We start from the raw sequence: 15,786 nt of genomic DNA, 5'->3' as shown, positions 1-15,786 counted from the left end.
TACAAATTCCAGGTAACTATCCACTATCTTGCTACTATCTCAAGCCTCCATCGATATTTCTTTAGATCGTCTCGTCGGATCAAAACGAACGTGGCCTTTCCAATTCAAATTAATCCCTGTCAATCCACTCAAATCAACCCTCTCAGGATGCAATAGCTTTATCTGCCACTGTGTAAAAGGTGTGGGCTCGGCATGGTTTTCGGTTTTGAAAACAGGATATTCCAATGTCAACCCTCTGTCGCCCTCTTCATTCAGCTGATAAGAACAACGAACGAGTGAGGGGACGCTGGCAAAGTGAAAGACCTGATCCTTGTTGATATCGCTGTATATTCCCGATGTGGTGATCTCCAAAGAAACCTTCACTACACCGTCTTCCAGAAATTCGCTTTTGGGGCGTGCTCCGATGAGAGTCAGGTCTAAGCTACTCAGTCGGTAGTGGGAGCCCTCAACGAATTGACCGGCTAAGGCTTCTTCCGGTGCGAGGGTAAAGCTACCGGTGTGCCTTTCACTAGTGAGGCCCTCGAGCAGCAAAGAGCCAAAGTCCAAGGGAAGCTACCGTCGTGCCAGTCAGTGGTGGCAACCCTCACAAGGATCAAGAGTACATACGTATTCGGACTTGTGATCGTACCCAAAGTCTACCCGAACAGAACGGTCAGTTAGCCCTAGAGAGGGGTGGATAAGCTAATTACCTTGGTAATCACTGCCGTATTGTCCGTCGATTGTCTCCATGGCAAGTGCAATGGTGTACAGATCGCTGTTGTACTCGTCGACTGACTTCATGATATCGAGGACTAGAGTACTCTCTGCGAGCGCCCAGTATCGATATGCCCAAACCATGTTCTGCAGTTCAATCACAACACCCGTTCGAAGTGCCATTAGCCGATCATATAACTGAACTTTAGCTTGTAGGTAGATATCCTCCTGCCCCGTATACTCATCTATCAAGCCCTGAAGATCATTGACCTGCTTTGCGCAGACAATGACTTCCATTTGAGCCTGGACATATTCATACCCAGCCTTGATAGCTTCAGCCTGGGTCTGGGCCAGTTGCTTTCCATTGATCGCATGCTTCCGCAATGCAAGCTGATACTCACTGGCACCCCCAATCTCATTCTTCACCGCAAACTCCATCTGGTGATCTGATTCGAGAATCCATACATCCCATGCCGCTAGTGTCACAATAGCAGCAGAATCAGCGTCACCCTCTGTCGTGCCAGATATATCCCCCATGGAAGGGATCTCGGTGTCGGAATTGGACTCGAGAGCCTTTACCGCATCCACAACCTGGACCACCGACGGATACAATTTGTATAGAGCCTTTGCAGCTTTTCCCAGATTCTCCAATGTTATCGATGATATGATCTTTTCGATCTGGCCGGTAATCTTTTCTGCTTCCTCAACAGCCTCAACGGCGCCATCCACGGCTTTCTCTGCTCCGCCAGCTGCAGCAGGGTCTCCGATACACAGCTCGCCGATATTGACTGCAAAAGCTATATCATGTAAGCCTGGATAATCGCATGACTAAACTGATAGATAGAATAAGCAGAAGGTGACCGACTTACTGATAACAGCCTTGAATATCTCAAATACAGCTTTAAGCTCCTGATTGAACTCCCATTCCGCAATTCCAAGTTGAAATTGTATCTCGGCGCTCTTCACGGCATCATTCTCATACCGGAACTGCGTCTCACAAGAGGCTGCAGACTTGGCAGCTGACTGATATTTGTCAAATGCCGAGTCACGCAAGTTGATCCGCATGGTTTGATTGGCAATGGCTTGAGATAGCATAACCTTCCACGCCTGGATCTGAATTTCCAGCGACTCCGCCTTGTCCTGGAAGTTTCGGTATTCTTCGTCAAATTCAGATGCGGCAGCTAATGCTAACTTTGCAGTCTTCTCGTATGTGTCAAGAGGCAATGTAGGTGCGTAGCTCATATTTGGACCAGCAATTGCTCGCCCTGCGAGTTGCTGACCCAACGCCGCGGCCTGAGTATTCAGCATTGAATAGGCCTTCTGATTGTGAGTGATAGCTGCAACATAGGCGCAGATTGAAATGCCAACCGAACTATTTTTCCAAAACCCAGATAGAGCATTGCGCAATTCAGTCTCTAGACTGGCCTGCAGTTCGGGGTGATTATCTGTAGGGTATCTTTTCTGGTAGTCGGCCGTCACCTCTCCGCCAGAAAAGGTTAGGATAACACCAACGTTGGCTGTCGTTGGGCCGAGTTCCAGAGTTATCGGCTTAGAATCACCCGTGCGGACTGATATCGGCTGGTCTAAAACTGGCGCATAGATCGAGATTGCACATGTGGCCGCATCACCAGGGGGAATCAATAGAGTGATTGGAGCCGCAGCAGTGAGAACTCGGGCTAGGATCTGCACAATACCGCTTGCAGCAGGAGAAATTGTGATTTCGCTCGCCGGGAAGACAAGAACATCAGCATAGATGTACAGGTTGTGCATCGAAAAATCGAGGACAGTGGGTGCATCAAGGAGAATGCCTCGGTGGGTGGCAAGTTTCTGTCACTGGAATCAGTTGATAGCGCAAATAGGTTAATACCTGGAGGGTGCGCTAGATTTATTACCGAACTTTCGTTCACATAGTCTGCTGCTTGCAGGGGAATATCGAGCACATCGTCCAGCGTGGCATACCACTCTTGCCATTGGCTTGGATTGCTCGGTTGGGGTGCGATATTGGTCATATTGACAACTTCTCCGAGGAAGTGAATTAGAACTGATATTGAATTTGACAAGAATAGCAAACAGCAGGCAGGGTTTTATAGGAAGGAAGGACGGTCGGGTTATTTCTCCATGGAGCACGAATCATTTTGGCTAGTAGGCAAATGGAACACCTGATGTCCTAGGTGTGAAGAGGCGTAATCAATCCGCAGTCGCAAACATAGGACCAGTAAATCGCTCAACGTCACGGATTCGATAATGACACTCCAGCCTGATAGGCAGAATGCCAAGGCTTTTACTATCGCCCCAAGAAGATGCATGCATCGTGGAGAGTCGTACGGAGTACAGCATGGCTAGCAGAGGAGCCTGAAAATTGCTTTTGCAAGCTGCATTCCCGTATTCGTTCATTGGGCTAGTCCCAACTCACATGCGGGCCTTACAAGGATATCAGAACTTGTGACACATTGCTTGCTGCCGATGCCTAGATATGCGCGATGAATCGAAACTACCTATTACTACATACTCTGTTCTGAGCTATAATAATTCAATTTTAATGAGATAATACTTGAAATCAATAAATACTGTGTGATTTGGTTTATTGTTGGGCCACAAAGACTTTAAAAGTCAACATAAAGTAGAGGTTCGGATTAAGAAGTATTGGTTTGTAGGACTAAATTGGATTGAACAAGGATGTTTATTCGTAGCTCGGTATGACTTGTGGCTCTACGAATCTGATGCTTATGAACCGATCTTCTGTAAATTGGTTAAAGCTCCGTCTGCACATATCGGAAATCAAAATTACCCCAAACTCCGCCTCTTGGAAGAAATTCGTCATCGATAATTAGCCATGAGTTGATCCAAAGTGCTAGATCTATATCAGATGGATACCTGGCGAGGTCGTCGAGTCATTACGCGAAATCCACTGTCGATCCCTGCATGCATTGTCGGAGTTCCCGATGCAGGTTTCACGACCTTGATACTACCCCCCTCTTTCCCCCCAATGATCAACATACACATATCCTGCTTTTAGAAGATGTAAGTATTAACAATAGCGCAATGCAAGGGCTCGGCCCGCATTGTCTGTATAGATACCCGAAGCTGAGTTCATATAGTACATGCAGTTTCATTATTTACTCCTTATCATATGACCGTGTTCTCCGAACCTATGAGCTCATCATCCAGAAAGAAGGACAGCAGGCAGAGAGAAGCACGTGTTGGTATCTACGACTGTAGAGGAGATAGACCGCCATTTGAGAAAATGACCGAACGTAGCCATCCAGAAACCAGGGTATAAAGGAAAGCCATGTAAGCTATTATTTCGTCTCCTTCTATTTCAGAGTCGTCGACACTGTTTGAGATAGCATTTCTTCACCTTTCCTCAATATAGGATTTATCAACGCACATTGAGCCTTTATCCTGACAATCATGACCAGCTTCGATCCCTCAAAGCCCATCAATGACCCGAGTGTCTGGTATCCAAAGGGCCTATTTCTTGACAACAAAACGAAGAAGATTACTGCTTTCAGCGCCGAGCAGGATGACGACAAGACATTCCTCTTGGATGATGAAAATATGGTAGCTCTCAGTAGATTCCTATGGACTGGAAAGTTGCTCCCAACCGACCGCGAGACCTACATCAGAGTCTTGGGTCTCACTGACACCAACGAGATGAGTGACAAGGTTTGGAAAGAGGTGGACAACCTACTCGGAACCTATACCGAGGTATGTATGGAAGTCAAAGCTCGTGCACAATGTAACTAGCTGGCTGGACAGAATATACAAGCTAATCTCCCACTCGCATATTAGGTGTCGAGCAGTTGTACCACCTTCCAGGAAGTTACCTGGAATGGCCTTGTGGACCTCTCGGGTACGATCAAAACATATGCCACATTAGCAGGGGGAACAAGCGACAGCTCATATTATCGAGGCATGTTAGAATGGATTGGACAGTATAACGACGAAATGGAAAAGGCATCCCCCGATCAAAAGACTCTTGATGATTTGGAATCGAGTATCAAAGGTGCTATCAACGGCGAGGAGAAGAAGATTTCATCTATCCAGGACAAAATCGCAGAGACCCTGAGTGCCTTGAAACAGTTTCATGATGACTGTAAGGCGTACGAGTCTACTCTCGAGGGCGATGAAAAGAGCCTAAAATCGCTTCTTGAGGAGGAGGGTAATGATATAGAGCATTTGACGGCTGTTATTGCGGAGGAAAGGAAGAATATCCAGGACCTACAAGTGGCTATTGACAGAGGTGAAGAGCTAGCCTTTACCTCGCTAGAATGCACTACTAACTCCTTCACATACTCGCAGACCACGATAAGATCAAAGATACTGCCTACTACGTCTGGATGTAAGTTTATGGGTACCCTACAAACCAGAGGTTAGATATTAAAGTCATCAAAAACAGACCGTTCATTGGCACCATTGCTGGTGTCACAGTTGATATTCTCGCCGAAAGTGACATCAAACGGCTGGAGGCGAGCATGAAAAAGATTCAAGAGACGATCGATGCAAATGTAGAAAAGCTACAGATTGCTGTTCGGCTACAAGGCGATATACAATCCATGGGAGTAAGTACAGCCTTTTGCCAACTGAGTTGTTTTGCACCAGTGACTTACCTGCCTCCAAGGCCCAAGTCACAGATATCATCAATGTGATTGGACCTGCTGTCGAAACGCTCGAGCTGCTTCAGGGCGCTTGGGCTCTGATGGCCGCCGACCTTACTACAGTCTACGACTTATTTGAAAGTGACAAGCAGGAGATTCCGCCCATGCTACTTGTAGACAGGGAGCTGAAAACGATTGTTGATGCTTGGAATGAGTTGAAAACCCACGGTATGTCAATTTATTCCGCATCACGAAAGTGGGTGGAGCTGACGAGTTTGATAGCGGATGAGTATATCGCTCATGCTTTTATGACCACCGATCCAGAGAAAGTCACCATTCAGGATTATCTAAATCAGCTGGACGCTCGGCTAAAGTAGGAAGTGAGCATATTTGAGCTCCGCTTTCTCACTTCTCGAGTTGGAAAGCAATTGCAACTGCCTAGATAAACGAGGAAGGCAGGAAAATATACACCCGTAACGGGTACAACAAGATTGAGGAGTGGACAAGTTATACTGTGCGAACAGAATTACGAGTTGAGATATGTTATTTGCATTCTTTTAATCTCACTTCACTTCAAGTCTGCCAACGGTTCCCGAGTAAGAATAGGTGCTGTCAAGAGTTACATGTGCAAAGAAGGACCCACTGTAAGGGATGATTGTGAGAGTAAAAAGTTTCAAGTCTGCTAACATATTGAGCAAATTTCTTGTTTGCCTTTTAGAAATCGACGGATGATTTGCTAATAGAGATCTACTTATTGGATGAACTCGTATGAGAAAGACAAGAGAGATTCTGGTAGAATGATGATGGACGGACAGGAGAGGAAAGAAGAGGAGGGACGGAACTAGCTACCTGTCGGATTCTGTTGCATCTGTATATGCAGGCTCTGGATGTACATCCTCTGCATACTGTGGAAACAAGATTACGGCCAAGATAATAAGCGATCTCCCTTAAAACTGAAGACTAATGAAATATTGGACAGTCCAAAGATTAAACATTTAAAGATTCAAAGATCTAAGATCTAAGATCTGCTAACTAGTAGGATCTGGACCCACTGGGTGACCGCCTTGCCGGCCACCCAGCATTTGTGCAGTTTGTGCGTTTGTCTTGGTATCTCTTGAAACTCGCGGTTACTCTGCTTCTCCACACATTCCTCCAATGACACTGCAAACCCTACCATCCGAGATACTATGTATCATCATTCGATTTATAGGTAGCGATCAGCTTCGCAAACAGGAAGTTTGCTGTTTGTTGGTCTGCAAGTTGTGGTATCAGATTGCAAAGCTGCTCCTGCTAGAGGACCTGAAGCTGAGTGCGACTCAGTTGGTACATGCCCCCGAAAACGTGTATTCAAACCTGAGGGCGTTTTTGCGACAGCTCACCATTGATGCGCATAGCCCCAAGGACTGGCCCGCTGAGCAGGATCTCGCGAAATTCAATGAAATACTCACTTCATTGGCTAAACGGAGCAATCATTTAACATCTTTCACTTTACGTGTCCGCAGCCACTTCGACCCAATCAATCCGCTGATTCCTCGCCAGCAATATATTTCATCATGGGACCCAACTCAATTCTTGAGCGGCCTGGTACCTACGGATCAGAAATGAACAGCGCCATACATATTCGTCCTCAGCTGGCGCTTCAGATCCCTTCACTGAGGTCTGTGCGCTTACGCATGTGTAGAATTTGTCCACAGATTTTTGAATTTCGGCAGGGCGACAGTGCTATGCCGTTGCAGATTGAGAGTATTATCATCAATCTCAGTCTCCAAGATGTCGATCGATTCTCCGCAGGATTTAGTCATCACTGTAATGAGCCAAGGAGAGCCTTGAGCCTATACAGTGAGATGATTGCGACGGGTACTGAGATTGCAAAACAAACCCCAAGCCTCAAAGTATTCAAAATTCTGTGCCACAAGCATCCAACTTCCGATACGATGACTATGAACTGTATTACTGGGATTAGGACCATTCTTGCTGGCGCCGCCTGGGACTGGGGCGATGAAGGGGAGTCTGACCCTGGCGAATGGGTTTCCTCATCCTCATCGGATAGTGATTCCTCAAGTTGAGCTGGTATATTGACCTCGACAATATTGAGGAGCTGTGAGAATCAAGTGCAGTTGATGGCATTTGACACATACCCGGTCTTTGGTAAGTAGGAGTAGGTCATGCACTGAATTGTGATAAAAAGGCTCAACGAGTATGATAGGAGTATAGTAATTACTTGTAAAACACACACCAATGAGAAGTCCACAAGAGCGAGAGGGGAATAAGGTATATGAGAGGCCAGATATATAACAAAAGAAAGTAAATCAATCAAAGACCATGTTTGGTCTGCCAGATACCGCCGTCTTCACATTCTGGTGCGAGAAACAAAGGCTATAATACTGTAAGCGAAGGTAGAAAAATAAGTCATACATAACTCACCTTTGATAATGGACCGAAGGGACTTTTCTGACGAGCCATCGGAAGAGGGTTGTGCAGATTCGGTCTCAATTGCTGAGATAGACTCAGTTCGTGTCTTCTTAGGGTGTGTCTTGAAGCCCTTTTCGGGATTGCGAATAGGAGTGGGAGGAATAGCAAGATGCATTATGTTCTGTGTCTGGATAATGAATTTAAAATCGGTTTGTGTTACTTCGTCGGGCTCACCAGACATTTATATGTGGACTTGGGAGTGGCATGCTTTATGCTTATCTTAAACGAGGCAACAGCCAGCGAGAAAGGTGCTTATCAGCCAATAAGACCCCGCGGGAGTTTCTATGATAAGATCGTCTTATCCGACGTCTTCGGAGGTTGGATTGTATAAAACTTGATCAAGCTCATGTATACATAAAAGTAGCCAAAACTTATATGGTGGGTCGGGATGTGATTGAACAAAAGATTACTCCTTTTAGATAAACACAGCAAATTACTACAGCGCATGTCTACCGTTGAAGGGAGAACCCAGGAAGAGAAGAGATTGAGAGGAGCCAGAACGGTAACGGCACTGGGTAAAACAGTCGTACTAAAGATTGGACCGAGGCGCCTCAGATAATAGTATTATGTTGTACTTTGATGCTTTTTCCCCTGGTCTTTTCATGTATCGAGTAGTGATTCGCGCTATTACCCTTGCGCTCGGCACGCTTAGTCTTGGCGGCATTGTCCGTGGAAACAAATATGAGATAGCCCACGTGCTGATTATCGTTATCATAAACGAGACCATAGATACTCAGGTATTCTTGGAGCGACAGTGTTTAGATAGCTGAGACAAAGGTGGCCCCGATTGCATCGCAGGACTCGCGAGGGATCCCGGCTTGACTTCGGTGGCAGCTAACGGGACAGCAGTACGAGGGTTTTTAGCTTGACACCTGTTTGCTCATCACGTCCCGCTCTTGACTCAAGCTATTTCAATCCAGGCAGATTATTTCTTGCGCTCCGTGGCTAGAAAATGCAAATGCTCTTCGAGTGCTCGAGTCTCAGCACTTGTACCGGTCCATGATGGCTCTGAATGAAGGATCTCGCAAAAGTTCTACTGCGGTCAGCCGCTTTTCTGGGTCGTAGATAAATACTTTCGACATGACCGAAAGCACATGCTGCCGCTCGACCGGATCAGAATCGGGACGGAAATAAGCAATTTTCGCAGCAAGGTCATGCTCTAGATCAGGAGACTGAGACTGATCATACCATGAGTCAAGGCCGTCGGAGTATTTGTAGAGACCTTTCCACTGCTTAGGTAGTGGGCCTAAGCATTCAACCATACCACTCACAACTCCACCTTCGATAAATGTGGGAAACGGAGGAAATTCAAGGTAGAGCATAGAGAAAACAGCCATATAGCTCCACATGTCGCAAGCAAAACTTGGCTCTTGCTTATGAAGTCGATCTGGAGAGCAATAATGCATAGGTGGGTAGCCACGTTGGCTAGTGAGATCGCCTACTTTCTTTGCTAAACCAAAATCACAGAGATAGAATTCATCTGTGCGACGGTCTTCGGGAAATTTGATAGGGCTCACAAGCTCGCCCTTTTTCCACAGATCGACAAATGGTATTGTTTGCTTCAAAGGCCGACCGAGTAATTCATACTTAGCGCTTCTGCTAAGATCATCGAAAGGAGCTATTCCCCACATACAGTTCCTTGCATTCAAATCTATAACATTTTTCTCAGTATAAAAGAAAATCAAACAAGAGAATGTCGACTCACCGCGATGTATGATTCCAGCTTGGTGTAAGCTTGCCACAGTCCCTAGTAATTGCCGAGCAGCAAACATGCGAGAGGCCATGGGAATCTTTTGCAAGGTAAGAGTACAGATGGATGGCCCTTTCACAGGGAACACCAAGACCCTATGGCAACTTTTATCGTCTCGGGGTAGAAAGAAAGTCGCAGTATATATAACCAGGCGAGAAGTATCCTGTACTGTTTTGATGATCTCATCCTGGATTCGAGTTTCATTGTCGCCCCATTGCCCTAGGGCCATGACTTTAAGGGCCACGTTTCTCTTGTCTTGTAGGTCAAATGCCATCCAGACGGTTGAGCCACCACCAAAGCCAAGTTTATGTTCAACCAGGTACCTGTCGTTGAGCACTTCTCCAAGGTGAATAGGATAGAGGAAATGTTGGTTATCCTCTGTGTCGTACCTATACCATGGCTCAACAAGCTCTTCGAGATCAAGTTCCTCTTCTTCATCCTTCACAAAGTCACCAAAATCTGTCGTGTTTTCAGGGGAAGCTTCAGTATTGGCCATTTCAGATGAATGTGTCGATGGCAGAGTAGATGAATAATGAAGAAGATTAGGTGAGTCTTAAGGCAGAAGGAGATCAGGTTGTATAAGTGCCAATTCGTCACACCGCCCAGTGATAGTTGGCTCCTGCAAATTATCAACTTCATGCGCTGAGCCCAAAATCCCTTCTTTCTGGATGTCACCACTCGCTTGGGCCCAGGATCACCGCTGTCTATTTTAATTCCTGCCGCTTCTGTTCGTACTTGTGAGAACTAGTGGCGCTTCGCTGAAACATGATGATTCTCTTGACAGTCTTAAGGGACAACCAATGACACGATTCAATGCTCCCGAGGTCGGCGAGCAATCGGTTTAATAGTGAGGTTTTTTTCTTCAGATTCAAAATGGTCGTGGTCCCAGGGATTGTGTAATTTTAAATCGACCTTTTCTTGAGACTTGAAACCCTAACAATCACATTTACATTCTTGGGCGTTTAGAGAACCCTTTCATTAATCGGAGACAACGTTGAAATGAAAGTTGAATCGCAAATGGGGCGAATACTATGTTCTCCAACGAACAGTCGCAGAGAAAAGTTACTCGCAGCCATGCGATGCCGATCCGCCCCCAGTCAAAAGGAAACCTAATGAGATCAAATTAAAATAAGATAAAACAAGATAAAAATAGATTACGATGTAGCAATACATACGTACTGACAGAAATAAACTCGGGCCTGTCCTGTCCTAGCGCTTACGAGCATAATTGCACTATCAAAGCAGCACGCGAAAACAAGCTATACCCAATAAGACTAATGCTCTGGGATTTGAATGATTAATTCTTGAGATATGAAACACTTGTACTTTGTAGTACCGTGCGACTAAACTGATTGGAAAGCAAAAGCTCTCTGATAGCTCTGACATGATGATCTTCAAGTACGGCGCGTATCCATTGGCTATGCAACGTATCTCTAAGAGGGAAAGTAGCGGGGTTTATCTTTGACCTCAATGGCCCCTGCTGGCTAGACTTTCTACATATATATATATATATATATATAGGCGTTGGAGACATCATCCAAGAGGAACCATCAATCTTGACTCTCTGTTTTCACATCCAAAAGACCTAAGGCATTTTATCTCGTTAATATTCTCACCTCTACCATGTCTCTTCAGAACACCATCCCCGCCGAGTCCTATTCGGGTACCCTTGACGGTATCAGTTTCTTTTGGAGCCCAAACGCAATTTTCAACCTACCTGGAAGCGCTGCAACCTACCAGGCGGAATTGAATGTATTGAAGAGTGCCACCGAGCAAGTGGCTGTCGCATGTGCTCGAAGGATAGGGAAAACCTCTGTCCGCATCTTGTATGAGGCCATATTAAATCCTAGGCTCGATCACATCCATAAAGTATCCTAATTATTCTACAGGGGCTACGATTCAACCACCGTGACAGGAAGTGGCGAGACAAAGCCAGATCCATGCCATTGCTCACTCTTCCTCAACCCAGGAGGTACCAAGGCCCATATTTACGTGACTTCCCCCCGGAGGGTACGGATAGAAAACATGAGAGTGCTGGGAGAAAGTATTATTCCGAAGGGTTCTAGAATCCGGGACCCAAACTTGTCTTTTGGTGATTTACCTCCTATGTAGCCCTGGGAATAGTCTCTGTTTGCATGGTATGGTCACCTGTCAGCTCCCAGCCGGCTTGATGTACATAAACTGATATGGCTTCAGCACAGCTCTTTTATTGCCTTCTATATTTGGATTTTTGATTGAATTTGTGTAAAGAATCTTGCTATGATCGGGGATTTTCTAGCTCCGAACTCCTTTCTAACTTCATCCGCCATTTTATCAAGTTGTTCGCGAGGTCAGGAAATTAAATATTAACGTACTAGGAAACTGAGGTCACCGCGTCTCAAGGCCTGAAATGGACCCATGGGTGGATTGTCCCAAGGAATAACCTTTTGAGGAAATGCATGTAGACATTGGATACTATGTGTCGCACATATGAATCGTGTTCAAGAACAAGAGTTTCATTTAAATTGCATGGCGAGAAGGCCGATCTTCCAATGCGGATTATAAAAATACCTATTCGCTCTTGGAGAGTGCCTCCCGTCTTCCAATGCTCTTGGGGTCCAGATATGGCCTCTCTCCGAGCCCAACAGTACGATGTCCAGTGCGTGGACCGAGACCGTCATAATCCCAAGTCGCTGCGTGGTATACCGATCGGTTATCCCAAATAGCTATACCAACAGTCAGATACGGCCATCACAAAATTTCACCGGGGGGTCATACCGAGATCGTTAGGGTTCTGCCAGCGATTGCGCACCTGCAGGTCGTGGTTCTCAACAATGAGAGATACAAACCAGTCGAGAAGATGGCGGCTCTCCTCTTCGGAGACACCGTTGACCTTCTGCACGTGCGTACCGACTGCAAAGACACTCTTCCAACCGGTGACAGGGTTGGTACGGATGACAGGGTGCTCAGCAATGAGATCTTCTCCGACGTTTTCCGGTGCACCACGAGGACCAAGGTGAATTGTGAAATTGTTGCGCTTGGCAACTTCGTTGAAGCCGGGTTGCGCATAGGTTGCGGTCAAGCTCTCCAGGAATTTCTGGTATGGTTCGGAGATGCGATCGTAAACCTCGTATCCTGAGGCCCACAATGTGTCTAGAAGAGGATTAGTGTCCCTGGACTATCTCATAGAGAGGACGCAATGAGGTCTTACCACCACCGGTTTTCGGAAGCTCGGTAAGACGCAAGAGAGTATAATCACTAGGAATGGGCTCAAAGGTGATGTCACTGTGCCACTCTCTGCGCGCAGTCTGTTTCCGTTTGTTTCTGGTTTCGTACAGCTTTTCCCGGCTTGCGGAGCTGATCACACTAATCTCATCGTCCTTGACGCTGTGTTCCCGACCCGAGTTTGCTACTGGGTGGATATGCAGTCCAGATGTGCTTGGCTTGCCTGAGAGTTCACCAAGTCGTTGGACAAGCTCCTTTTGCAGGTCATTGTCTAGACCATCTTGCTTCCGGAAGAATACCACTCCTCGTTGCGAGACTGGGATATCATGTCAGCTCTATCTGTCACGCATAGCCACGGATGCGACTTACTGGTTAGGGCAAGATCCCTAAGCAGATCATCGGAATTGGGGGCGCGCAGGAAGTCCTTCAAGTTGGCATTTGGGAATTCGCGCCCAATGACTGGAGTGACATCAAAGTATTCGAAAGCATCGAGAGTTCCGCTGGACTTGAGAGGTTCACGTGCGAGACCCGTGAGCGTAATCTTATCCTCCACAACGGGAACCACCGTAGGTGCGGTTTGGGTGACAGCGGATGCCATGGTAAGGGTGTTGGATACAGCAGTTGTTGGATAGCGTTGCTTGATGCTAGAAGATGAAAGCTGGGACCAGGTATCAATCTTATACTCCGTGACATACTGGGTATTGCCGATTATCCGCTTGCGACATCTGTCTGCTGCGGTGCCCAGCCCTCATTATCGTAGCCCCGCAGTTCTGGAACATTGCTGTCGCACAGTTAGAGCGAAAGCACGTCTTAGATGTTGATCTTCTTGATAGATAACAGTCAACTTGTGCTGTCACAGTTGATATTCGTCATTTCCCCCAGGAATTGTCTGACATGCCGCCATCTGGAAATGTCACCGTGATGGGATCATATCTACTAGAGGTTGCAACATAGTAGAATCTTGATTACAAACGACACTATTCCTACAGCAGTTAAAGCCGGAAGATGTGCTGAATCTGATCAATCCGAAATAACTAGTTGGACTTCTAGATTATTTTCCTTCACTATTTGTTGGCTGGATGTACATATGCACATCTACTCCGCACTCAAGCACGCCATGTACATAGGGTCCGGCCCATCGCAACAAAAAGGGAAGTCACCAACGCTTAGCCGACGGACTATGTACCTCGGGACCTCTTCGTACAATCTTTCCTCTGCCGGGGCTTTCCTTTCTTAGCTGCCGCTTCATGAGGGCGCTCAGGGTCAGGACAGCCGAGTAACCTGCTCAGCTCCAACAGGTGACATATCAGAGATGCCAAATGACCGCTCACTGAGAAATCAGAGAGCATGATTGGCTCGCTGCTCGCTCAGTGATTACTCGAAAATTTTCAGGGGGCCGGTTAGTGGATGATCATTTTTCCCATCAACAACTCTCGTCTTCTTTACTCCTATCCAAACGCCAGATCTACTAGGCTTTCATTCGCCAAAAGAATATGTCCATCGTTCCAAAACTCATCAAGCCAGCATGAACATTCCCAAAACCGCTTCGTTCCTGTGCGGCCTCGAAGGCACGGACGTCACTCTCGATCCACCCACCATCCGAGCCGCCTCTCCACCTGCCCCGCCAAACCTGGGCCATCGATAGTAATAAGCTCTCTGGACGATCTCAATTGACGACGCAGCAGGATGTTACCGGTGACCTTGGACTTCCGTTCACAGCTGCTAAGTTTATTGGCCATCGCAAGGAAAATCTATCTTCAAATTTTTGTTATTGGCACTCAATATCAGAGCCCTCAGATTCGACGAAATCAGGCTTCTAAGCCACAGTCGCACGTTGAATTGACGACCCTGAAAGCGCTCAAGAGATTGGAATGCGATGTTATCCCCGATTGCCTTGCTTATCAAGATGGAAAGCAAGGCGAAGATAATATCGACCGGAGGTTATGTCACGTATGTGGTCTAAGTCCCCAGGGAGTTTCTAAGCGCAGAAGAATTCTGGGAGCTAGATCTTGAGTCACGAAAAGCGATCCGCGGTAGATTTCTTGAAGCCTTTCCGTAGCTTTATAGATCCGCAATGTTATAGTCTTTACCTGGCGTTCTCTCAATTGTTATGAAAATCAAAAAGCCGAGGACGTATGGCTACCTCCGAAGACGACGGACTGGGCCAATGACACCATAAGGTAGACTTGGTGAAAAGCGAAGTCATACTCAAATGGACCCCTAAGTAAATATACGTCGAGAGTTCTTCTATCATGATTCTTCTGAGATTAAAGGATGAGATTTGCCCTGTCCCCCATTTTTATTATAGGGCGCCCACCAAATTTCGAATAATATGAAGCTTGCCACCCCAAGGACGGTAGGATCGAAGTGGATAATACAGACGATACCAAGACTAAGAAAGGCAAAATCACGCTTTCCGGACTTGCTGTCCATCTTAGACGCGTAGATTGATTGGTCTGTCAATATCGCTTGAAATCGCTCCTGAGGGTTCCAATTCGCATCATCGATGAAACGACATCATGAAGTAGCTACAATGGATAAGGTCCTGCCTTATAACTGGTCTCAGGCTTCCACGCTGCGATCAATATGAGATATATGTTCTATTTGTGGTGCCGTTCACCGATGAGTAGTTTTGCAGAGAAACAAAATAATCTCAAGGTATTTGGCAATTTGTCTTTCTCGGTAAACGCAGCTGTTCAATGGACCTCAGTAGCTGATTTGAACATAATTCTAGTTTGCTTTTAGACTGGGCAAGATGTGGTTTTTCGACAGAATGATGTGATATTCAGCCATCAAGATGCCATTCCCACTAACCCTCTTGACCTTTCTTGGCCCTGAACCCGAACCTCTCACAACACACCAGAAGAATTGTTCCATACTTGGCTTCATGATGCAAGCCAGTTTCAAGTGGTCTCTTATCAGCAAATTCATGTTCAAGGCAATATACCCCGATTGGATCGTCGCTGCAGGGATGTATAAAAGGAGTCCAGATAATCCAAATTTATTAAAGGTAGAACGACAGGTTCCATTATTCTGACAATTCACCCACATTGGCTTTGGATTGTCAAG

General features: G+C 46.3%; 5 protein-coding genes across 5 annotated transcripts; 2 read left to right on the top strand and 3 right to left on the bottom strand.

Moving 5' to 3' along the window:
- Positions 1-39: 39 nt before the first annotated feature.
- LCP9604111_554 (uncharacterized protein) lies at positions 40-2,702 on the bottom strand (the record flags this gene model as incomplete). Its single annotated transcript, XM_039069261.1, has 5 exons — positions 40-552; positions 607-635; positions 690-1,490; positions 1,563-2,520; positions 2,586-2,702. The coding sequence occupies 5 exons, from the start codon at positions 2,700-2,702 to the stop codon at positions 40-42; spliced, it is 2,418 nt and encodes an 805-aa protein (XP_038933102.1).
- A 1,402-nt stretch (positions 2,703-4,104) lies between these two features.
- Positions 4,105-5,668, top strand: LCP9604111_553 (uncharacterized protein; the record flags this gene model as incomplete). Its single annotated transcript, XM_039069250.1, has 6 exons — positions 4,105-4,401; positions 4,486-4,936; positions 4,996-5,035; positions 5,093-5,255; positions 5,315-5,519; positions 5,574-5,668. The coding sequence occupies 6 exons, from the start codon at positions 4,105-4,107 to the stop codon at positions 5,666-5,668; spliced, it is 1,251 nt and encodes a 416-aa protein (XP_038933101.1).
- Positions 5,669-6,844: 1,176 nt separating this feature from the next.
- Positions 6,845-7,357, top strand: LCP9604111_552 (uncharacterized protein; the record flags this gene model as incomplete). The annotated part of the gene is made up of 1 exon (XM_039069239.1): positions 6,845-7,357. One exon carries the CDS (start codon positions 6,845-6,847, stop codon positions 7,355-7,357), a length of 513 nt encoding a protein of 170 aa, XP_038933100.1.
- Positions 7,358-8,743: 1,386 nt separating this feature from the next.
- On the bottom strand, positions 8,744-10,009 carry LCP9604111_551 (uncharacterized protein; the record flags this gene model as incomplete). The annotated part of the gene is made up of 2 exons (XM_039069228.1): positions 8,744-9,414; positions 9,469-10,009. 2 exons carry the CDS (start codon positions 10,007-10,009, stop codon positions 8,744-8,746), a joined length of 1,212 nt encoding a protein of 403 aa, XP_038933099.1.
- A 2,054-nt stretch (positions 10,010-12,063) lies between these two features.
- Positions 12,064-14,456, bottom strand: LCP9604111_550 (TauD/TfdA dioxygenase family protein; the record flags this gene model as incomplete). Its single annotated transcript, XM_039069217.1, has 5 exons — positions 12,064-12,218; positions 12,271-12,645; positions 12,704-13,033; positions 13,087-13,361; positions 14,314-14,456. 5 exons carry the CDS (start codon positions 14,454-14,456, stop codon positions 12,064-12,066), a joined length of 1,278 nt encoding a protein of 425 aa, XP_038933098.1.
- Positions 14,457-15,786: the final 1,330 nt, after the last annotated feature.

Source organism: Penicillium roqueforti (genome assembly GCF_015533775.1).
Source record: "Penicillium roqueforti strain LCP96 04111 chromosome Unknown scaffold_01, whole genome shotgun sequence".
Lineage (NCBI taxonomy): Eukaryota > Fungi > Ascomycota > Eurotiomycetes > Eurotiales > Aspergillaceae > Penicillium > Penicillium roqueforti.
Note: the sequence above shows the minus strand (reverse complement) of the source record. Positions and strands in the feature narration are given on the sequence as shown.